This window comes from Ursus americanus, chromosome 1, assembly GCF_024610735.1.
Source record: "Ursus americanus isolate L20-20 chromosome 1, mUrsAme1.1.p, whole genome shotgun sequence".
Classification (NCBI taxonomy): domain Eukaryota; kingdom Metazoa; phylum Chordata; class Mammalia; order Carnivora; family Ursidae; genus Ursus; species Ursus americanus.
The window spans coordinates 96,393,622-96,419,057 of NC_142127.1; the positions used below are offsets into that span (position 1 = coordinate 96,393,622).

At 40.5% G+C, this 25,436-nt stretch overlaps 1 protein-coding gene across 6 annotated transcripts in view; it reads left to right on the plus strand.

Moving 5' to 3' along the window:
* The window catches only part of COL4A3 (collagen type IV alpha 3 chain), a 137,200-nt gene that overhangs the window by 46,403 nt on the left and 65,361 nt on the right, over positions 1–25,436 (plus strand). For all 6 annotated transcript variants that reach the window (XR_006775786.2, XM_045775279.2, XM_045775277.2 and 3 more), the window contains exons 2-11: positions 12,230–12,286; positions 14,335–14,424; positions 17,329–17,373; positions 18,015–18,059; positions 18,962–19,024; positions 19,709–19,762; positions 20,982–21,008; positions 21,549–21,623; positions 23,768–23,830; positions 23,957–23,992. Coding sequence is in view for 5 of the 6 variants with exons in the window: in XM_045775279.2 (XP_045631235.2) it covers positions 12,230–12,286; positions 14,335–14,424; positions 17,329–17,373; positions 18,015–18,059; positions 18,962–19,024; positions 19,709–19,762; positions 20,982–21,008; positions 21,549–21,623; positions 23,768–23,830; positions 23,957–23,992 (555 nt within the window). In the remaining variant the exon portion in view is untranslated. The remainder of the gene's footprint in view (positions 1–12,229; positions 12,287–14,334; positions 14,425–17,328; positions 17,374–18,014; positions 18,060–18,961; positions 19,025–19,708; positions 19,763–20,981; positions 21,009–21,548; positions 21,624–23,767; positions 23,831–23,956; positions 23,993–25,436) is intronic.

A 25,436-nucleotide genomic window follows, 5' to 3' on the forward strand; every position in this document is an offset into this window, starting at 1 on the left:
CACTTCTAAATCTTCCAGCTATTTCTTTCACTTATTTACTTCCACGTCTCTGAAAAACAGGCTTATAGAGTTATTGTAACACTATCTATTGACTTGCAGCTCAGTAGGTGAGGACTCTTCGGTGACCTACAACCCTCCTTTTCCTCAAACCTTCCCAATATCCTTAGGTCAAAATTTTTGGTTAAATCAGTAGAATATGATTTTGGAAATTGTGTTCATTGCTAAGCCATCGCTTTTCATGTTTGTGAACTTTCTTGGACAAACTTTTGTTTTTCCTGAAGTTTTTAAATTTTCTAGTCACACTTGTCAGACAGTTCCCTTGGTGACCCCCCAGGGGCTGCCACCCTCTGGCACCATCTGAGTTATTTATACCATGGTCATCCTGAGACCTCATTCCAAGGTATACCCTTTCTCCTAAATCCCAGGTCTTCCCCTTTCTTGACCCAATTCCTTTTTTTCTGGTGGAGCATATCCTTTAGTAGTTAACCGTGGAAGTATCCCTGGATGGTAATGTTTTTGCTTCATTATGTTCCTGAAAATGATCTGTGTCTCCTCAAACTTAATGTATCATTTGGTGAGTATAGAAGACTACATTGACAATCAGTTTCACCCCAGAATTCTGAAAGCCTCATGCCATATCTCCCTCATGGTATTACTATTGACATACCCAATGCCATTTTGATTCCAAGATCTTTGTATGTGCCTGTTTCTTCTTGGTGTTGTTTCCTTCTAGAATCTTCTCATCTCCAGGGTTCTGGAATGCTTTGATAATGTGCCTCAGATGTGTGTATTTGCAAGAGGGGGACATTCAGTGGGCCCTATCAATTAAAACATTTATTTTCTTCACTGAGAAAATTATTTCTTATATTATTTCTTTGATAATTTCCTCCAATCTTCTCTCCTTGGCCTTTCTGAAACTCCATTTGCTCAGATACTAGACATCCTGAATTGATCTTCAAAACTTCTGACCTTTTTTCCTTATTGTTCACCTCTTTTCCTTTTGCCTTATTTTCTGAGATTTCTGAATTTCTCTTTTATCATTTCCATCACACTTTTAATTTTACTTGGACCCCTGTATTATTTACTACTACCTAATTGATTATCCCCAAATTTTTCAGTTTAAAGCAGCAAACATTTATCATCCCATGCCTTTTTTAAGGGTCAGGAATACTGGGAGCAGGAATCTGGGTGGTGCTGTCTCCAGGTCACTCATAGGGTTCAGAGGCTGTAGGCTGGGGCAATAGTCATCTAAGTCTTGATAGAGTTGGAAGACTAGCTTGCAGAATATCTCATTCACAGGATTGTTGCCAGAGGCCTCAGTTCCTTAATACATGGGCCTTTTCATAAGGCTCCTTGACTTGACACGGCAGCTGGCTTCCTCAAAACAAGTAGCCCAGGACAGAGCAGATATCACAATTTTATTTTATGACTTAGTCTCAGAAGACATAGCATCACACCTGTCCTGTTCTATTGGACCTACAGACCAACCCTGGTGCAATAAGGGATGGGACTACAAAAGAGCATGAATGCCAGGAGGAGGGATCACTGGGGGCCATCTTGGAGACTAACTACCATAGCTCTGTATTCCAATTTTTGTTGTTTCTTTTTTCTTTCTCCTCTGTATATATCCACCATTTTGGAATGGCTCCTATTGGGCATACTTCATGACCCCAATCCAAATAATGTTAAAATGGTGTTTCTTGACTCATGTTGTCTATTATGCACAGGAGCCAAATTCCAAACCACCACAGTTGTCTTCTAGACTCAGTCCAACCATGTGATGATTCAGTCCCTTCCACTGCTTTGTGTTGTCATTGCATGTCGCTCACCAGAAACACTTATCTTGATTTTGAGTTTGTCTTTTTTATTTTCTGGTTTTGTGTCTTATCTTTTATTGGAACAGAGGATATGTGTCAAAGTATTTACAAACGTAATGATCCAGTTGACTTGAAGCTTTCACTGGCCATCCAGCTTCCAACAATTGACACTTTTCATCTGCTTTTGTCTGCTCACCTGTTTTTCTCATCTTGTGAGTTGGTTCTATTTTTTATTCTTTATCCATCATCTTATTCTGATTTTTACACACCCACATACAAAAGAGGACACACACAAAAGTATTTAAAGAACGATCTTTCTGGATTGACTTTTACATACATAAGTGAGCCTGTTTTTTCTCCTTATTATTCAGAATAATATTGCTACCCAAGTAGTGTCCATATTTCCAGAGAGTATCACATCAGAGTCTTACCAAAAATTGAAAGAAGTCTTCCATTTGGAAAACTGGCCTGGTCTTATGGATGACCCTCAGCTTTTTATGTTCTTTTTAGGTTACCTTCAGGTTCACAGATAGAAAATGGATTTTCCCTTGAGACATCTTCTATTAATTAAGTGCAAGGTTTCTAAACACTTCTAGCAACTCTCCCAGAACCTAAAGCTGAAAAATGTAAAGCTTTGAAAATCACTTTGGATTTGCTCTTGACAATTGGTATAATTAGCCAAGTAACAGCTCCCGGAAGTGGTGAAAAGCATGTGATCATCGTCCACATGGACCAGAGCTAAAGGCCCCCTCTGCAGATTTTCTCCCATCTGAAGTAGCATCCCTGCAGAGATCAGCAAGAACTCTGACATGCCTGGTTCGACTGTGCTTCTTCCCTGGCTGTCAAATGAAAAGGGAATAGATGAGTTTTATAGACAAGCTACTTTTTTAAACGAGTAATAGTATCAAAGGTATTTTCTTTTTCTTTTTTTTTTTTTAAAGATTTTATTTATTTATTCGACAGAGATAGAGACAGCCAGCGAGAGAGGGAACACAAGCAGGGGGAGTGGGAGAGGAAGAAGCAGGCTCATAGCAGAGGAGCCTGATGTGGGGCTCGATCCCATAATGCCGGGATCACGCCCTGAGCCGAAGGCAGATGCTTAACCGCTGTGCCACCCAGGCGCCCCTCAAAGGTATTTTCTGAAAGATCTGGTCCTACATATAGGCAAACCAAGCAGGCAAGCGAAGGAGCCCCATCTGCCCCAACATGGGTCTCGCTGGTCAGTCTGGAGTTCGAATTTTCTACCACTCGGGGCATTTATGGGAGGGGTGTGTGTGTGTAACTGACATATTTATCAGTAAAAAATGTGTCAGTTACAGGGCATATCTTTAAAAATTAATTCACTAGCGTACATTACACTGTATGAGATTAGCTCGCGGACACCTCTCAAAGAGAAAACTGTGCGGTAGGAGGTCACTAAGCAGATAGTGACTGACCAGAAGGGGTGTGGGTGGGAGAGAGGAGATAGTTGTGACTAGTTGAGTGCTTCCCAAAGTCATGCCTGTGTTGGATAGTGTAGACTTTCACCAGACCAAGGGAAATGAGAAAAGTAAGAACAGCGTAGATACTGCTAATGAAGTAAAAGTTATTTATTTTCACTTTAAAGGAGCCCCTTGTGATCTGTGGGTATTTACTTGCTTCCTTTACAGTGTTTTAATTTGCTTTTTCTTGGGGCACCTGGGTGGAGCAGTTGGTTAAGTGCCCGACCCTTGTTTTTGGCTGGCGTCAGTGATGGGGGTCGTGATTGGGGTTGTGAGATCAGACCCTGATTCAGGCTGCACTGCAGGCTCAGTGTGGAGTGGACTTAAGACACTCTCTGCCCCTACCCCTCGAGGCAAGAGCACACGCACGCTCTGTCTCTCTCAAATAAATAGGTGAATCTTTAAAAAAAAAAAACTTGCTTTTTCTTATGGAATGATGATAGTAGATGATAGATTTGCTGTTAGCTCATGAGTGGGAGGGTAGATTTGCTTGTTTGTGTTTGAAGATAGCCATTGCCCTTACATATCAAAATATAAATTAAAAAATCCACTGTTGGTCTCCATTAAAAAAAATTTTTTTTTATTTTGCTGTCCTGTGAAGTTCAAAATATAAGGAACTTTTAGATTGGACGATCTTCTGGATTCTTCCAACCCACAATTTGCATTATGTGGGTCATCCCTGCCAGCAACCCTTGGACTGAAGTGAGGTGGGAGGAGGGGAGGACGATGAGGGAAAGGAGGGAAGAGAGAGATTCCTGTGTGCCTTCCTGATGATTTTCACATGTTACAAAATATTGTTTTTCTTTTTCTTTTTTCCCAACTATTTGAAGATATAAAAACCATCCTTAGGTCAAAAGTGGTGCAAAAACAGACAGTAGACTGGATTTGGCCTGTGGGCTGCAGTGCGCCAACTCCTGCTTTATACTGCAAATTCCATGAACTACCATGTTATGTTTATCACTGGGATTTTACATCCCATCGTGGGGGGCACAGCGACAGTGTGAGGGGAAGAGATGCATCTGAGTCCCTCCCCCAATGCCTCAGAAGCCTACAAAGCCAGCCAATAATTAAATACAACATAGTGGCTGAGAATATGGCCCTGGGTCAACGCGCCTGGATTCATATCCCCCAGCTCCATTCATAACGACCTCTAGCCTCTGACACCCACTTTTCTCAGTGGTAAGATGGAGCTGATTCTAGTGCCTGACTCACAGAATTGTTATTGGGTGTAAATGAGACCACACATGAGGCAGAGAGCCTGAGCAGTGCCCTATGTAGTCACCGCTCAACTACTCAAATCATCATAGGACAGATCCAAGTTCATTTCCTCTAGAACATCCTTGTCATGGCATCCTTCAGAGTCTACTAATCTTCTATGAACAGTGAAGGCCTCTTCGTCCTGCTGGACTCAGAACCTTTTAGGGCAAGAAAAAAAAAAACAACCTGGAGTTAATGATTTTAGGTATAAATCCCACTCACTGCCTTACACGAGATGGATGGAACTTTCTTACCGATTTATTCCCAAATGTACCAGAGACCTCGGACTGCCACCTTCTTTGTCTGAGCCAGTAATGTGCATGCTTGCTGCCGTCCAGAAAAACAAAAGTGGGTAGCTGATTTAGATGTCTAGACTAGTGATGTCTTTCTCTGGACAGGGGTTGAAAGATAGGAAGTGGCAGCTCCAGTGAGATTTCTGTGATATCCAAGTGTGGGGACAGCGGCTCCTGGGCGGGGAAGAAGGGGCCACCTCAAGAGCGGCACACGGGTGTCATTCTCCTTTACTGGAGGCCTTGCTGCCAAGGCTCATGGGCCGTTGCCTAAGGCAGACGCGGGATGGAGGGGCCCCGTGAAGAGCAGCTCGTGGAGTCTGGCTGGCTCAGTCAGCCACACTCGGTCAGCTCTTTTCACACACAAAAACTTTCGCCTCAGGCTATTGGCTGGGCAAAGGATCAATAATCATAATGCAGAATCAACAGCCCTGCTCAGTAGAGTGTTAACCAGCTTTGAACGCTGCCAACTTCCCCTTACACTAAACCAGGCTGGGCTGGGCGTGGGGGAGGAGAGGTTGGGGGGCAGGCAGGGAGGGCCACTTTTGTTTCACTAGAACGCACACATATAACGGGCAGACAGGGTGTTGAGGGTAGAAAAAGGAAATATCCAAGATTATTTGGAAATGATTTCCTGGCCTGTTAATGACCAATAAAAATGTGTGTGCATAACTAGATTCTTTATTTGTTTTAAGAGTAAAAAGAGAAATGTTTGCTGTCTGCCAGTGCTGGGGAGATAGAAGGAATTGTGAGACATCGTTTCTACTTGCAGTCTAGAAAACATAGTAAGCCCCCAACTCATGGGCATTTAAGTAACAATGTTAATACATTAGTAATTGCCCACACTGTTGATAGCCCACAGTAACAGCTATAGGGGAGGAAAAAGTTTTCCCTGGCCCTCTTAGGGTCCCTGACTGGGTCTAAAAATTAAACTGACAAAGACAGATTCACAGGAGAAAAGCATGCAAATTTAATTAAAAGTTTTCATGTGCGTGGGAGACTTCGCAAGAGAATGAAGATCCAAAGAAGTGACCAGAGCAGGAAGCTTTATACCTTTTAGACAAGGAAGCAATAAATCTGTGAAGGATTAACAAGACCAGGGCTTTGGGCTAGAGGTAGTGAATGGTGAAGAGGTAACTGGGAGGATAAGGTTTTTTTGAAGATCCCTCTGGTGCTGTCTCTGGACTAAAGAGAGTCTGTCTCCAGTCAAATGAGAATTTATTTCTTGCCTTTACATAGAAAAGAGGGATATTTCTCTGCATTTACTGCTTCATCACTGCTTTCAATTCAAAATAATTTTTATGTCGGAGAGGCATAATTGGGGTGACATAGTCTGGTTTCCTTCACAACCCTCAGTAAATGTTTGTGCTATGTACTTGTTTAATATTTCACCCCATTTTACAGATGTGGAAACTGAGGCACTAGAGAGCACCTAAAGTTATACAAATGACTTGGCAGAGCTGGGATGTAGACTCAGGAAGTCTGCTCTGGAACCAGTGCCCTTAACCCTTTGCCACATTGCTGGGAAGAGAAGGCAGTGTGCGTGCAATTCATGGGCAATCCAAGGGCAGGATGGGACAGAGACAAAGAGAAGAGCGTGAGAGCCAGCTGATCAGACCTTCCGGGAAGTGCATGCTGCCTTTGTATAATTCACTTGATCTGGCACCTTTCATGTATCAGCATCAAGGACCATTGGGGTTTCCAACCAATATTTTATTAGACAAGTAAAACAAATTATAAATAATATCAACTAATATATTAATAAACTCTAAAAGTACTATTAACAAATATTACTTAATTCATTTGTAGTTAAACAAAAATGGTTTTTGGTCTCTCTTACTGGTGCTGTTAGAATCAGAACCGGTGCTTTGGCATTGGACAAATGACTTCAGGAGGAAATGTCTGGGAAGATGGTGGCCAGACAGGACTGACGGTAGGAAGGATCAGACAATAGTGTGTGTGTTGTTTGGCCTAGGATATTACAGCAAGAGAGGGGAGAGAGGTGACCCCTTTTGACTGAGTTTTTTACTGAATGCAGGGCACTTTGCAAGCTCCTTATTGACAGCATCTCAAATCCTCCTCACAAAAAAACTGCAGGATAGATCTTAATATTTTCCTTTAAGGAAGAGGTAACTTGGAAAGATTAAGTAATTTGTCCTAAGCTCCAATTCATAGCTAGCAAATCTGGGACTAGATCCTATGTAGATCTGGCCTAAGAACTGTTATTTCTGGACTTCTGAACCTATTAAGATTCTCTACTATCACAGTTTATTTTGCATTTTAAGTGAGGTTGTAAAAATGCATGTGACCTTTAGATGAATCATTCTCACAAGTTTAAGTATTTAATATGCAAAAGTGCTAAAATATCATGTAATCTTGGATCACTTCCTGATGTATTAATGGTTAGCAGGGTAAGAAAACCCATAAAATCATTACTAAGAGCTTTCTGCTCGTGACAAATGATTTCTTACTTCATTAAGGTATATGGAAACTAAGAGGTGCTTTATTATTGGAAAAGGAAAAATCATGAAATTGTTGCTTAAGAAGTATCCATTAGTTATGCTTTCTTAATGGTTAGTAGCACTTGGCCAAGCTGGTTTTTAAGTGATTTAGCATTTGAATAGAAAGTAATAGGTTATATTCTATTCTACCATGGAAGAACATTCCATGGTGTTTCAAAAGTGGGTGCAAAAAAAGTGGATCAAACTCAATGATAATGAAAATACAGCCACTGTATCTTTTAGCCAAATATCTATTTGAATTATTCATACATATTTGCAAATTTAAAAATTAATTCAGGAAAAACAGCTTAATTAAGAGAAATGAATATCTTGAGTCTGAGACTACTGTCATTACCATCCAAAAAGTGAAGTGCTTTATTTCCCTGGCCTTGTGAAGGACTCTCAGATGTATCACACGGGCAGCACTTGCTTCTAAGACAGCAGTTGAACAAAAGCCAGAGAGTGGCCCTGACTATAATTTTGAGTTTATTCAATCAGATGGAATATCCATGTGTCAGCAAAATTGTCACATACTCTGAAGTCCTAGTCAGTCCAATTTTGCAAATATATAAGCAGGCCATGCCTTGTCATTTTAACTGCAAATTAAAGCTGGAACAGTTTTGGAGCATTTCTGCTAACCCAAGCATAGAAACAGCCCTGGACCTGGCTCTGGAATCTTGCCAACAGTGTTGACCACCTGCATGTGGGTGACATGGTAGATGAATAGATAGTATAGTAGATCCTCTCACAATGACTCTCCTATTGAGTGACTGCTGGACTGATCAGAACTCTCCATACCTGCTCTATAATAGACCAGTCGATGCCCACTGACACTGCCTATCTGAGACCCATAGGCTTCTCCCTATCACATTGGCATATACCTGGTCCACTGATGGAGTTTTAGGATTGCCAAGAGTTAGTTGTTTCTGCCAGTTGTACTTATTATAGTAACAAAGTGATTTCATTAAATATTAAATAACAAATTGGTTAAATACATTTGCATAAGATTTATGTTTCTGTGATGAATAGGTTGGGAGGTTTGATAAAATAAAATTGATAGAGAAACTGCTATTCAATTAAACGTGGCTGAGAAAACATTGAAGAAGTTTAGAGAAAAATATGGTTTAATATCAAGAAGGACTCCATACTCAAATTGCTCCATAGCATCTTTTAGCAATCGGCCTGTTTCAAAGAAACCGAAAGTTGAAATTGTCAATGGTGCATTATGGGTGTGACTTAACAAGAATGATGTCACAGAATTCCAACAGCAGACCCATTCCCGAAGAAAAGACCTGGACCCTATTTCATTAGATTGAAGAATTGGTGTACATGTGTATGTTTTAAGCTATAAAATGTCTAAAACGTTCATGTAGCTGTTTGTTCATTTGTTTTTGATTTCTCGCTTTAACTAACTTTTTCAATTAACCAACCAGCTGGTTTTGAACCATCAAATAGGGTTTTTATTTTAATGTAAAGACAATGAAGCCAAATACAAACAAAAGCTAAATATGTTAACGCTGAAGTTTCAAGACCCAAACTGAAGGACAATAGTGTAAAAAATCAGGAACTGTGGTTTTGATGACCAAAAGGGGGGTCAGACCAAAGTCACTGTGGGTGATGTTGGGAAACCAGACCCCAGGCAAGAGGGAACTCAATATGGTCATACACAGAGAGCCCCACACCCAACCCCTGAATGCCACCTGTCTGAGTCCTAAGGATTCTTTCTTGGAACTGTGACAGCCACTGGTTGAGATCAGACTTCATGTATTGGTTACAGGGAAAAGCATTAATTGAGACTAAATCTGGGTCTGAATTGAAAGATTTGCTAAAAATTAAACAGCTTTCCATTTACTAATGGTCATCAAGAATCTTGTATAAGCCTGCAGATCTAACTTCAGATCCAGTAACCTGGAGTTACTGCATCAATGTTGATTTTTTAGGCTCAGGAATGATGTTTCAGCTGGATAAGAACATAAGAACATACTCTTGTTTTGGGAAGTTGCACGCAGAAGCATTAGTGGTGAAGTATGAGGGTGTCTACAGTCTACTTTTTAATGGTTTGGCAAAAAAAAAACAACAACAACAACAACAACGTGTGCGTATGTGTGTGAGAGGGAGGGAAAGAGAAAGAGAGATGGTAACAATGGACAGATCTAGATGAGAAGATATAGAAGGGTTCATTGCACTGTTTTTCAACTCCTCAGAGGGTTTAAAATTTCCCAAAAAAGACTTTTCAGTCCAAGCAACTAACAACTAATTAGCCTGGTGTTAATTTTAACATGTATTAAAATAGCCGAGGCTTCTAGTTTCATTTTTTGCCCCTTCAATGATAGTTGTGAATAATTCATGTGTAGGGAAAATATCTCAGTCATGGCAGCACAATAACATAGCCATATGATTCATATGTCTTGGAATTCCTGGTCCAAATTGACTGTAAACAAATTACGAGTTTTCCATCTACCCATTGATCCATTTAATCAATCCACAAGCATTTGTCGGGATATATTATACATCAGGGTACTGATGTGAATTTGACTAGAATTCCTTCCCTCCTAGGGCTTATGGGCATCAGGGAAAATACACATTAAACATGTAACTAAATGTGGTTCATGGGAGTAAATAGGATGGAGGACCTGATCTCATCTGGGGGCAAACACTTACTTGTTCAACCTAACATTCAAAAATTTCCAGTAATGTATGACAAATATGGCTTTTACTTTGAGAAATAAAATAAGGCCTGTCTCATGACCTCCATGTTCCTTCTCAGAGATCGGAGCATTGGTAATTTGCCTCCTCTTAACCATGGCCCAGAGGTTCTCAGAAAGTGCTGTGTTGTGTCTGGGAAACACGAGAGTCAGAGATGCTTGTTGTCCACTTGAAAACCGTGGCCCGCCACGGTTGAGCATTGCACAGGTGTTGCTTCCTTGCCCAGTATCTAGTGCTCTTGGGTGTAGAACTCAGACTACTTTCTGAGGCCATGCTGTCCCCTCCCTCCCCAAATGCTGTATGGGAACAGCATGCTTGCCCCTCCAACTCTTGGGATCAAGTGTCAGCAGGTACTTAAACCAGAAACAAAAACCAAGACTCTTGTCTTCAGACAGCTCTTGCTTTCACCTCAGTGACAAAGAATCCCAAAGTGAAGGGCACAAAAGCCTGGGATGACAGGAAAAAAAGACATCGAAAACGAAAAACAGATGTGCAAAGTAGTGTGTCAGACAATCTAGTGTTCAGAAACATTTAGAGAATGAGCTCTACCTTGCAGACTCAGATTTTAGGTGGTAGCTTAGACCAGTGGAATCAGAATCACCCAGACGGCCTATTAAAACAGAATACTGACGCAAATAATGAATCATGAAACATTACATCAAAAACTAAGGATATACTGTATGGTGACTAACAGAACATAATAAAAAATTATTATATATAAAAAATAAAAATAAAATAAAACAGAATACTGAGACCCACCCCAGGGTTTCTGATTCAGCAGGTCTGGGGTAGGGCTGATAATTTTCATTTCTGACAAGTTTACAGGTGATGTGGATATTGCTGGTCGGGGGATCCCTACTTTGAGAACTATTGGTTTTGTAGAGTAGGCTTAAATATGTGATTGAAATGAACATAAAAGTTTAAAAATCTAGAAAGACAAGATTAAATAATTATGTCAAGGTATGACTTAATGACCTCAAACATCTGGGAGGAAAATCAGAAAAACGTAGTCTTCTAAATAATATCACATATCCAACACTTGGGGTGAATATAGATTTTCCTTTTCAGTCAATCACTTTCCATTCATATAAATTGTGAGGTATGTATAAATGTGACGTCTGAAAATTACTATACACTTCCCTTCCTTGAAAGGCGGCAAAACCTAGGACTCTAGGCTCAGAAAATAGATTTAATTAATGTTGTTTTTGCTTGAGCATTTTATTTTAATTAAACAAATAGGATCCCTCACTTTGGAAATATCTGAGGCAATTTCTCTTTTATTTTTTCTACCAACCAGCCAGCACAGGTCCTAGACTTGCCCTGCCTTTGCTGTCCATTAATATTCTTTTCCTGTGGAAAGCAAACTCATTCTCAGTTAATATTAACCTGAAGAAAAAAATTAAGAAGATAAATACATAAACATAAAACATGTGTCAAAACACATTTTAAACTCAATATTTTCAACTACCTCTTTATTCCTGTTCTGGCAAAGAAATATTCAAAAATCGACCTTCATTAGAGTTGGCCTGTGCATAGGTTCTAAAATGGGTCAAAGTAACTGAGATAGGATAAGAGTGCCCAAGCTCACAGCTAAATATTTGTTTTCGCTTTATACTAAGAACATGCTGATACATTAGTGAATTAGTTTATTCTCCTTAAAGACACATAGCGGGTATTGATCATTCTTCTCAGTCTTGAACATCATTTCAGGAAAAGAAAACCTTCGAATCACTTGTAGAAGATATGACCAGTTAATATACATATATATATATATATATATATATATATATATATATATATATATATATATATATATATATATAATGTTTTCTTTGTCAACATTAGACCACTTTCTACTGATGGTTATGGCGATTTCATATGGTACAACTACACATTATCCTGAAAAAAGGAAAAGATGACTTCACCTTTTCCATAAATAACTTAAAATTCCCAAATACAATAAAAAGTGATGTACATTCACCCGACAGTTCTAAATGCAATGTTTTTTCGCTTCTTGGCTCTGTTTCTCTTGATATATCATTGCCCCGGTATAGCACGGCTCCTAATGAATGACATTTAAAGCTCAAAGAATAGAAAAATATGTTTGCTTTTGCTCTGTCAGCCAGGATTTATTAAGTTGTTTTTAAACAAAACTCTTTCTTTTTCCCTTTTCCTAGGGCTGTGTCTGTAAAGACAAAGGCCAGTGTTTCTGTGATGGGATCAAAGGGGAGAAGGTAAAAACAAAATCTTAATATTGCTTTTTTCTTCTGTAGAGCTCATCCAGGAATTCACTCTTCCTTCTCTAATATCAGAAAGACCCGCAGTGTGTTATTCCATTGCCCAAATCCAATTTTAAAGAAATTGCATATAAACATTAACCAAAGAAAAGGAAAAAAAAAAAAGCCTTTTGGAAAATTTCATACAATTTGTGTAAATACCATCAGTTAAAATGTAACTCTTTCGGTCTGTAAAGAAAAAGGAGCAAGTTATGAAAAAAGAAAGCTTATAAGAATGCCTCTATGTGTAGAAATGTTGTTTAACACAAGAGAACAACTGAAAACAACTCGATTCACTCATTTTGACACGGGGATTGAAACCCGCGGACTTCGTGGCCTGCGGCATTGGTGCAGGCGCGCCCCCTGCCGAAAGAATCCTGCAACAGCACTCTGGTTGAGGCCGAAATGCAGTACCAGGATGTACTCCAGGTACCCCCCCCCCCCCGCCCCGCTTTCTGAAAGCTCGCCTTGCGCCACTCCGCTTTTAGGAAAGACCCACACTGCCATTCGTTTTTGCGAAGCAAAAGAAATCCGAAGAGGATCTTACTTCTATGAAAAAAAAAAAACCCTAACAACATTATCATACTAACGTAGGTTTTTCATAAAAGCAAAGTGGTGTAATTCGAACTTTCAGAAAGCGGGGATACTCTTCGCTTTACACCATTTCAGTTTAGGAAAAGTTTCATAGGAATTCTGTGCTTTCAGATAGCGGGGCAAACCTGTAGCTCCATTGCAGCATTCAAGGAGAAAAGAATGCCATGAAATCTCATTAATTCGCTCCATTAACTTGCAATTTGTGATAATTAAGACAGAAGCTGAACTAAAGTTTTTTCTTTGTTTATCAAACCCTTTCCTCAGGAACACTAATGAATTGCTTCACAATGTCGAAGGCTGACTAAAAATATTTTTAGAACATATTTTTAGCTCTTTAGATAAAATAATTTACATATAATTTATATACTAACTATAACAATTATTCTACTTATTTTCAATTGTTCTGTAATTAACACGTACTTTGATTTAGGTTTTTCCCCAAAGCTATGAATGTAGTGTATTCAGATCCGTGTTGGAAAGCTGGGATTCATTTTTGCGCTCAAGAATTGATCGAGTCCCTACTATGTGCTAGATGCTATTCTAGGATGTGTGAGAGTAACTGAGTATTGAAAGAGGACGAGCAAATTCTTTTGTTTCTCTTTTTATGGAATGTGTATGCACATAACAATGTGAAGTAGCTGACTTGACCTCTTTCTCTTTTTTAAAATTTAATTTACCAATTGTGTAATTAAATTGACTGAAACAACCAACGACCTTTATTACTAAAAAGTGATCCCAGGACCCACGTTCACCAGAAAATTATTTGTTGGCAGAACCATGTCACTCATGGGGCCTAAATTATTTTCACTCACTCGTTCCTAGGGGCTTTCTCATAATATCATCTCTTTCTAAAACATGATTTAGCTCACCCTTTTGGTTACGCCACTCTTCATATCTCCTGCATCTCCTGCATAAAGAGCAGATTGGATTACTAATTCCTGGGTAATTGAGGAAGGGCTAAAACTGAGAGCCTGCGCGTTGTTCTTTTCAAGCTACATAGCAATTACGCTCACTCCCAGACACATTCCTGTGCCTTAGCCTCACTCTCTCTCCAATCCCAAGCAAACACACTGCACCAAACTCAACTTTCTCACTGGGCTTCCCCTCTTCCCCCTCATTCTTGATTCCCTCTCATAATCTCTTATCTGTGTAGCGCCACCGTTTGGGGAAAAGTAGTTCCTACAAGACCAAAGGCAAACACTTTCAAGCCTACAGACAAATACTAACAGCAGGTAGCTTTCCATTTACTGTTATACTTACTGCTGAGTGCCAATTTTGTTAATCCAAGGGGGAAAAATATGTGAAATGTCCCCCTATCAAGTTGTAAAGAAAAGAAAGCAATGGTTGTAGGTATGGTTATTGCTGGACAGTGCTATTCTGTGTGTTTCTTATCCTGTGTTGATTTTTAACAGGGGGAGAAAGGCTTTCCTGGACCTGTTGGTTCTCCTGGCCAGAAGGGATTTCCAGGTCCCGAAGGCTTGCCTGGACCACAGGGACCCAAGGTATGTCAGTTTATAAGCTTGGAACATCCCCAATTCACCTAACCTTCTTTAGGCCTACCCCTGGGCTGCCGGGAACCTGGACAGAATTCCACATCTCAGCCAACTGGAGGGGGCCGTGGCGAATTCCTGCTCTCCAGTCTCAGCCGGGTCCTCAGAACTGCATCTTATCCCAAGAGATTCAAATGCTCATGACCTTGAGTTTCCCTACTCAATTTCCTCCTCCTCCTTGATCCACACAGCTTCTATACCTGCCAGTTTTCTTTCGTCTTGCATGAAAGGGTGAGTTCTTTTGGCCTTCCACTCAGGACCTAGTTCTCCCTGTGTCCTGATCCCTGGGATTCCCACCAGAACCATGCTTCTTGGCCATTCCTTTCTTTCTGATGTTAGCTTTTCTCTTTCAGTACTCAGGCATGCTAATGTGCCCGCTACTAATAGAAAATTTCCTCTAGAACTTTCAGGTCTTGTAAGCTGATTGCTTACAAGGATTGTAAGGATTGCCATCTTTTCCCTGTATTTCCTGTCAAGATTTTAAAAACAAAGTAACTAACGAGTTTAACCATAGTTCATCTCCTATTCACTCCTCAGCTGCCATCATTTGCTTTTGGTCCCCCTGCTCTGAAAACACTCCTGCAGAAATCACCCATGACTTTTGTGTCCTTCTTTGTCTGGGCCCTTCTGCTTTGTTTCAAACCATGTGGATTACTCTTCTTGAAACACTTGCCTTTCTTTGTCTCTGGAATCATCCTTCCTCCGATTCTCTTCTTTTGTCACGCCCTTCTCTTCTTTCATGGGTTCCTCTTTCTCGGCTCATCACACATTTTTGTCCTAAAGTCTGTGGTACAACAAAGGGCTTTGTTCGAATAAATACCCTAGAGGATTTGCTAAAGAACTACATAACCACTAGATGTGCTGATGGCTCTTTCCTGCTGCGGACATTAGCTAGACTTAAGCCTGGGCTCTCACGCACTCATGTGGCTGTCCCTGACTGCGGGCCTCCAGCAAGCTATGAACTAGTAAGCTATGAAAGACCATTGTAATTGATCCCCACAGAGTCTTTTCATAAATGTGCGGACTAATTTGGCCATCAAAGGCAACCTTTACTGCGAATTGATTCTGTGTCAGGCATTGGGATGTTTACTCTTGACTGTCTCTCAGCTACTCTTCACACTGATCCCAGAAATCACGACTATGGTGACTCAGTCTCTCTTTTTCAGGGATGATGAAACCGATGCTCAGAGCTCTTAAGTAACTTATCCTGGGCTCCACAGTTAAAGGTGGCTAAATCAGAATTCAAATCTGGTTTTAGATGATGCCAGAATCAAACTCCCATAACCAAAGAAACTAAACCCACACCTACAGTTTCTAACAAGCAAAATGTTGTGGTTTTCTAGGAGTTCTACCATTTTGTGTCTATCTGATTGATGTATGCGTTGTTTCTCCATTTCTCTTTCTTCTGACCCTAATTTTGGGGGAAAAAATCATTTAGATTCTGGACATTTAGTGTCTGAATTCAGACCTACTCAGTGCCTGACAGTCCCACTGCCTTCCTCCAGGGCGTGGCCTAGGCTATTCCCCCACATCAGTAAGGAAATGAATTTGCTACTTCAACTCTGGGCTTGGATCAACTCATGCCAACTCTTTCCTTTTCGTTTTGTTCTCTACTCCCACTCCGCTTGTCACACTGGCATTTCTTTAGAGAAATCAATCAATTAAAATAATAATTGTAAACATATGGTGCTTACAGTGGGTTACATGATGTGGAGGTATTGCCTAAAATTAATCCAGGAAATCTGGGTGCCATCACAGTGCATGTGTATACGACAGTGTACTTTATGGATATAGCCGCAAAGATAATTTGATCAAAGGCAGACAGCTATTGTATATTAAAACCTGACCAAAAAGATTTTTCAGGTTTAAACATTTCCTCTCTTAATTTTAAATATTGTATGCATGAAAAGAATGACAATTTTGTGGTCTTGTGCATAGCACGAATAACATCCTGCAGAGAAGGCAAACGTGGGCACGCACCCAGGAATTCCACCTCAGTCAGTGATGGCCAACGGTGGCCTTGACCATCCAATCTCAGAAGACTCTGTAACAACCCTTTTCTCAAAAAAATCAAAAATACCAACACATACTGAAACTCCAAGGAATGATAAAACACACACACACACACACACACACACACACACACACACACACACAAAAACGGCTTTTGGACAATGGAACGTTCACACCAAATGACCTGGTTCAAAAAGTCTCCATTTAAGGTTATTCTCTAAGACACAGGGCCTCTCAACTGTATTCATCATATGCCCGAAGCAAGCTTATCTCTGGTTCAGGCAGTTCTTCCTCGGCTATTTATTAATTCGCGCATGCCAGGCCCATTTTGTTAATGAAGTCTTTCTCATGCACAGAAATATTGGCTGCCATTCTCATCCCCCATTGTAATTGTATCATCATCCTTATCAGCCCCCAGCAGCAGCCTGGCTAACGTGGGGTTTCTACAGCAGCTCTTCTCAGACATTAGTGTGAACTAGAGTCATTTTCTAATCTGGTGAAAACGTAGATTCGGAATGAATCCGTCTGAGATGTGGGGGAGGCCTGAAAGCCTGCGTCGCTCACAAGCTCCCAGGTGATGCTAATCCCGCAGGCCCCTGGACCCCACATTGAGGGCCGGGGCTTTGGATGAATTTCTGTTTGTCCTTTCTGATAGATATTTTAGCTTCAATTAAACAAACAAGCAATTTCACTGTGTTAACACTGAAATAATCACAAGGGCAAAACAGTTTGGGGTGTGAATAAAATGGGAGTTTTAGTTTATGGTTTCTTAGTAGCAAATAATTTCCAGTGTCTTTTTGGTTTTGTTTTTCTTGTTTGTTTGTTTGTTTATTTTGGATCTAGGGCTCACCAGGACTCCCAGGACTCACTGGTCCCAAAGGTGTAAGGGTTAGTAGTCCAACTGGTCCATCCTGATTGATGAAAATTCTTCTTCTTTAAAAAATAAGAACTCTGCACTGTAAAAGTTATACAAATGTCACAAAGGAGTACATTCTGTACAACACGCTCTATAGATGAAGTCCAAGAACAGGTAAAAGTAATCTGTGATGGCAGAAAACGGTGGTTACTCTGTTGGGGGTGGGTATTAATGGACCGGGAAAGGGTGTGAGAGAACCATAGGGGGGTGGAGATGCTCCCCTCTGGCTGGGATGGTGGTGATACCAATACATACATGTACACATACGTGAACACTCCTCAAGCTGTTTGCAGAAGCTTGGAGCACTCTACTGTATGCAGATAATACCTTAGAAGTCTATCCCAAAAAGGCAAAAACAATCTTAATTATCTCTTTTTAAATATTGCACTGTATGTTAACTAAAATTTAAACAAAATTTTTAAAAAGAACTTTGTAAATATAAGATTTCGTAAAGTTTGTCAAAAATTTTTTGTCTTGTTTTTCAAATAGTTTTTAGCCATTCCAAATTACAGTTGCAGGATGGGGTTATCAGAATGGTAAATAATTTTATGTTTATAGGTTGAAACACTTCTAAGTGTTTTTCTTGCCACCTTCCCCTTTTCTATGTCTTTAGGGAATAACTGGATTGCCGGGATTTTCAGGTCCTCCTGGACTTCCAGTAAGTCATGGGGAAAATGTGTTAATTTAAAAGAATAAAAAGATAACATTTTTTAATAAAGAGGTTAAAACAATAGCACAAGAAAATGGGTATTGAGACACGTGCTACATGATGAAAATGTCACAGTAGGATCACATAATATATTAGAGTGTGGGTTTGTAAGACATACAAGTCAAATTGGATTTCCTGAAATCCAAGCAGAACAGAATGGCCTAGAAAGGAATGGGACAGTATGGGACTTGACAATATGAGATGGGATAGAATGAAATGGGATGGGATGGGATGGGATGGGATGGGATGGGATGGATGGGATGGGATGGGATGGGATGGATGGGATAGGATAGGATAGATGGACTAGAATGGAATGGAGCAGACTGGAGTAGAGAGGAATGGAATGAAGGAATAGAATAGAATAGAATAGAATAGAATAGAATAGAAAAGAATAGAATAGATGGGATGGAACAGAATAGTACTCTATAATACTACTCTACTACTACTATAGTACTCTATAATACTACTCTAATAATACTCTATTTAATAGTGTAGAATAATAAAATAATAGTTACCTTGTGTAATCATCCCTCTTCTTTTTCCTTTCCTTTCTTCCAGCTTAAAGCACCATGTTAAGGGACTTCATTTTATATAGAAAGATCTTTTGTTCTATCTAAAATATCTGTATCTCACTTGATAATTTTTGGTTTTGATTAGCCCATTTGATTTGCTATAATTTTTATTTAAGTTATCTAAAATAACTAAATATACTATTTAACTATTTAATAACCATTTGTATTTAAATAACTAAATTAGCCCATCTCTTCGCTTGCCTTGGGTCCCTCACGATGGCCACTTGTTCCCTGGGCCCAGTGCTGATGTCACCTCTCTGAGACTTGCTCTGTTTTCAGGGCACCCCAGGCCATCCTGGGCCTTATGGACCTGCTGGCGTCCCTGGATGCAATGGGTCTAAGGTATGTACTTCTTACACAGGAAGATGGTTGGGAAACATTTTCTGGAATGAATCAATCGAGGGGAAGGAGGAAAGAGAAGGCACAGACTTTCCTTGAGAGATTCTTTTAGCCAGAACCATTGGTATGTGTCTTCAGGACAGAAACACGGTGGTTTTTTTTCTTCTTATGGCTTGGTTTCTGATTGTCTTTTGAGGACGTTCTCTCATGTTCTCCCACAGAAAGACAACTGGGGGCTCACCCGGTTACTTTCACCGAAGATTGTGAGTGTATGCAAATCAGAAACGAAAGCTTGGAATGCAAAATTGGTCTTTTGAGAAGAGTGACTGAGCTTTCCAGTGTTCACTCATGCCCTTTGTTTCGTGACGGCACCCTCCTTTCCCCCAGAATGGTGGCCATGAAAGAACCAATTACTCAAGTTTCAAGGAAACAGCAATTAAAAAGTTCTTGGCACAATTAGACTTTTGCTGTTTATGCACAATTTGAGAAACAGTAGATTCTAATCCTGTTTTCAATTAAGATAATGGTTTTCTGGCCTTCAGCCTCATGACCCAGTAGCCATAAGGAATTTGGGTTACTTAGTCTAGATTTACCACTGCAGGGCTGGAAGGAGAGAAACAGGGAAAATATCTCAACAGGCTGTTCTAGAGCAACTGGAAAGAATAACAAGCTTTGTATGCCTTCCAGGGGGAGCAAGGGTTTCCAGGCCTCCCAGGGATACCAGGCTACCCAGGGATCCTGGTAGGTATCCATTTCTAACTCTGTATAAAGTATAACTACAAGTCATTTTCTCCAGAATGGCCATGTACTGAAATCCATCATGACTTTGCAGAAGTTGGGGGCAGTCAATAGTAGACATTCAACTCATAGGTGGGGGAATGAATGAATAAATGCATTATGAGTTCAGGTTTGTGCTTTGAGGCTTTATTTTGCTTTTGAGACATCCAAACGGAGATGAGGGATAGGCAGCTGGATTCGCTCAGGGGAGAAGCCCCGGATGGTAGTGACACAAGGAGCGAGAGAAGGAGGGGAAAAGAACCTCAGAACAGACTCAGAAAGCCCCAGCACGGGACGTCTAGGTCAAGGAGAATAAGCCTGTAAAGAGGAGGGGCCCTAGTGGTAGAAAGAAGACCAAGAGGAGTATATTATGGAAGCCCAGGGAAGATGTATTTCAGTAGAGGGTAGTGGCTGACAGCTGCCTGATGCTGCTGAGACGTCCAGTAAGATCTGAGCTCTTGTCATTGACTCTAGCAACGTCACTGTCATGGCAGACCTTAGCAAGGGATGTTTCCAGCTTGGATGGAGGCAGGAGGCAGGTGGGGGACTAAGGAATGAACAGAATGGGAAGGTTGCAGATGACATGAAGGAGAGACTGGTGGTGGGGGGGGAGATTTTGTTTGAAACAAACTTGAGCATGTTTAAAAACTAATGGGAATATATATATACAATGGAATATTACTCCATCATTAAGAAAAACAAGATCTTGCCATTTGCAATGACGTGGGTGGAATTAAAGGGTATTATGTGAAGCAAAATAAGTCAATCAGAGAAAGACAATGATCATATCATTTCACTCATATGTGGAATTGAAGAAACAAAACAGAGGAGCATAGGGGAAGGGAGGGAATAATAAAACAAGATGAAATCAGAGGGGGAGACAAACCATAAGAGACTCCTAATCATAGAAAATAAACTGAAGGTTGCTGGATGAGGGGTGGGTGGGGGAATGGGGTAACCAGGTGATGGCATTGGGGAGGGCACGTGATGTAGTGAGCACCAGGTGTTGTATGCAACTAATGAATCACTAAACTCTACCTCTGAAATTAATAATACACTATATGTTTATTAATTAAATTTAAATAAAAACGTTTTAAAAAGTGGGAAGTAGACAGCGGGAGAGAGGACAGAATAACAGCAAGGACAAAGCAGTAATGTGATGTATTTGGTTTCCTTTTTTTAGGGTGCTGTTGGTTTGAAAGGAGAAAAGGTAAGTCATGTGTGGTCCATTATTATTGAAAATCTCAAAGTGTACATATGAAAGGACTTCTATTAAATAATGAAGTATAAGTTATTACAAATCAGGTTTCATAATTAATTCAGAAACCAATTAATAATTAGGACATGATATTTATTCCTATTCAACGACTTCTCTTAGCTCTTGTCATAAATATCTCTTAAGGAATACGACGTTCGTCAGATCCTTTACGGGAAGAGAGTCTAGGAGGAGAGAACTAACCTCAGGCTGGGCCACCTTCTAGGTGGGGAGTTGCCACTAATTTTGGTATCTTGAGAAATGGTTTCTCATCCTTGTGTCTTTCTTCCTTCCACAGTAAATTATTAACTTTAGGATATAAGAAAATCTTTTATTTCTTCAAAATGGAGTAACTACATAATCCTAAATCATTTCTCCAAGTATATACCCTGAAAAGCACTTTTATCCTTGAAGCAGTAGGACCGTGAAGAAGCACCTAAAGGAGTTTTGAAAATATAACGATGACTGTGTTTAATGAAGTTCTTCATTTTCAAGGGTGCTCCTGCTGCAGAAGGTATAGAACCTGATGGAAGAGGTGACCCCGGGTTGCCAGGAGCTCCGGGTTTCCAGGTATCGAGTCAGAGAAGGTCCCGTTACTCTCAGTCCTCTGGCTCTGGCTGTCTGTCTGTCTGCCTGTCCCGCTCCTTTTTCTCCTCTCTCTGTGCCTCTGCGACTCTGTCTTCGTCTGTCTCTCCTCTCTCTCTTTTCCCCTAAATCTCTTTCTCACTCTCTTAGGAACATTTTTATGGTTTGTTTTCTGTTTTCTTTTTTGTTTCATTTTCTTTTTTTGTTGAGGTATAACTGACATATGACATTATATTAGTTTCAGATGGACAGGGTAATGATTAGATATTTGTACATATTGTGGAATGATCCCCACAATAAGTCTAGTTAACCTCCATCACCACAGTGACAAATACTCTTTTTTTCTTGTGATGAGAACTTTACTTTCTTAGCAACTTTCAAAGCTGGAGTAGGGTATTGTTAGCTACAGTCACTGTGCAGTACCTAACATCTCCAAAACATATTTATTTATAACTGGAGGTTTCTACCCTTTGACCCCCTTCACCCATTTCATCCGCTCTCCATCCCCACCTCTAACAACCACAAGAACATTTTCAGTAGACATTCCTATTTCTTCTGTTTATATATTGATTTCATTTCATTCTAAAACATTCACCTCATAAGAAACTCCATGAAACTAAGATAAAAGGATGATTTTGTGCAAAAGTCTTTAAATCTCTTCTTAAATCTCAATTACCCAGGCTTTCCTAAATCTAAGGAGGAATCTTCAAAGAATAGTTATGCTCCACTTATTCGGTATTTGTTGAAATCAAGGATAGGTTTGTACCATACATTGAATATCCTTTAAAACTGTAATGTTAAGTAACAGCCCTATTTCAGATTTTGCATGCCGGTAAGTAACTGGGTTTTACTTAAATGCGTCTTTCTCTTGTTGAGTGGTTTACTTTCTGATCTATATGTATGTAGACCTGAGCGTGATCCCTAATGGATACGAAGAGACGCTGCTCTTTGGGGGACTGTGTATGCTTTGCTTTGGGATTCAAAGGGTCTTTTGATAGACCTAAGGCACAGGTACTAACTTCCAGGTTAATTAACCAGAAATATTTTAACTTAATTCAAAAGTATATGTGGAAATTTCTGGAAATTTGTCTAAGTGAGTCAAAGAGTTTGAGTTTAGGTTGTCGAACTCCCTGGTGGTGAGCCATGCCAACTGATGGTGAGCCGTAAAAGGACACAACGGTGCCATTAGGAGCCTTTACTGACCTTTGAGGAAATATACAGAACATGATGGCTCTTGATTTTTCTGGCTTAGGAAACGTTTACGGGGCCTGATGCTGAAGGAAGGGGATCCGGTAAGAAGAGATAGCGGCAGTCTGGGACATTGGTGTGTCCCTTAAGTGTGCACTGAGTGTCGACTAGGTACTGCCAAGTGCTCTGATGACAGTGCAGCAGTGGGACATTCTGCTATACAAGGATATCTTATTACCTCCCAGTTACGTGTCAGCAGCTGTCCCGGGCTCTCGAGATACCGTGGTGCACAAACTGGCCAAAAAAGAGTTCAAAAAAAATTCTTGTCCTCATGGAGCTGACATTTTGGTAGGGAAAAACACGAACGATGTAAATTAGTAAGTGCATGGTGTGTTAGATAGCAATAAATGCCAAGGAGGGAAATAACGCAGGGGCAGGGGAGAGGAAGCATCCAGGCTGGAAGGAGGGTTGTGGCTTTAGATTGGATGGATAGGGAAAGGATGACATTTGATTGAAAATAAGAAAAGGGAGAAGATGTGGGTCATAAAGATGTCCGGGGAAAGTGGATTCTAGGTGGAAGGAGAGCAGGTGGAAGGCGCTATCGAAGGAGCATGCTTGGCTGAGAGAGACAGACATGCAGACAGAGAGATAGACAGACAGAAAAGCAAAATTTTAAAAATTTAAAAAAACTCCTCTAAAATAAAGCAACTGTTCTGGTTATTCTCCTGGAAATGTTGCCATCAGCACGTTCCTGGAGGCCTGTTCTACGCGGCAACACGCTGTAGGCATCTTTTTTTTCTTTTTCTGTAATTAACTGCAGCCATAAATGAGAGGCATCATGTTCCTCAGAGTTCACTAAAATATTTTAATGGATTTAATTAATGGACATTGTTCTTAGGTGAGAAGTAAATTCACACTTACTCTATTCTTTTAATTTATAGGGTTTGCCAGGCCTTCCAGGCTTTCCGGGACCTGTTGGGCCACCTGGCCCTCCGGGATTCTTAGTGAGTATGAAGTCATCACTACCAATGACCCTGTAACCCAATAAATTCATTATAGAGAAAAACTTTACACAGAGTTTTCGGCTCGGCACATTTCCCATTGTAATTTTAACTTATGGATTTTTCTAGGGCTTTCCAGGAACCATGGGACCTCCAGGACCTAAGGTAGATTACAGTTCATATGTCACAACAGCCAGAACACCAGACACAGCTAAAAGCCAAACCTGGTCTGACTGGACATATGGTCACTGCCTGGCCCCTCTCTAGAAGCCACAGGATTCCCCGCAGGGAACGGAACAGACAGGCAGCTCTATACCCCTCACTCTCTTCTCCCTGCTCTTCGTAACTTGATCCCTGATAATTCAGTTGTAAGGAGCTCCCTAGCAGGAAAGGGCAAGTCCATAGATTTCCCATTTCCGATAATCCTACTGATCACCCAACACATTAGCCTGTAAACTTTTGTAGTAAGCTGCTTCACCAACCTGATCTTCATGCTAGTAAATGAAGGGTGAATATTCGCGTATTCATTAAACAGGGTCCTGCATGTCTTTCTCCTAAAAAGACCAATTGCTGGTGTTGGGGAGGAAAAGCCTTTTCTCTATCCTCTTAGGTTCCTGACTGGGGACATGGAAATGGAGCTGAAAAAAAACCTGATTAACAGGAGAAGAAGGTTTATTTCATATGCATGTGGGGGCCTCACAGAAATGAGATGAAAGGAAAACCCCAAAGAGGCTGTCAGACCCAGAGGCTCGTGTACCATTTTAACAAAGGGTGATACATTTGTGGAGGAGTGACAAGACAAAGGAAAAGGGTTTTGAGCTGGTGGGGGCAGTAACTTGTGGGAGGGTAAATATGTGGGGGAAACTAATGGAAGATGAGGGCTAGTATAGTCAGGTTTATTGATGCAGATTGCAGTCAGTGCAGGCTCCAGTGATCACAGTTGTCTCCTCTTCATGGTACAGGAGAGGAGCTGGGTGACGTCTTCACCCGGTAGAGGAGGGTAGAGAACTTTTTCTGCATTTGCTGTTATTCAGTTGTCTTGAGCTCAAAATAATTCTTGTGCCAAAGTGGTATATTTTGGGGTGGCTTATTCTGAGCCCCTCTGTTAACTAAGTAGGAAAATGTTGAGTGAGGCTGAGTCCCCCAGGAAATTAGTCCTAACACAGTATCTCTTGCTTACTACCAGCTAGTCTTTGTGTGGAGGGAACTTGCCAAGGTGCTCTCACAATTATTATCTCATTATTTAAGTGAGTGGTCAAAGAGATAGTAAACAACAGAGCTGAGATTTAAAATCTTTTGATTCCTCATCTTGAGCTTTTTTCCTATAGCTTGTGGGCTAATGGGGGGAGGATCTGTATACTCAAGAGCAAAACAGCAAGGAGGCACTTGTTGTGATGAGCACCGGGTGCTGTACGGAGGTGATGAGTCACTGACCCCTGCTCCAGAAACCAGTACTGCACTGTATGGTAACTAACAAAATTTAAATAAATGATAGGAAGAAAAAAAAAAAAAAGCAAGGAGGCATTGGCTGAATTGATAGATCGGCCATTGTTAGTAAGACTGTTCACATTAAACTTAGCTCATTTCACTAAATTACGAGTGAAGTCAG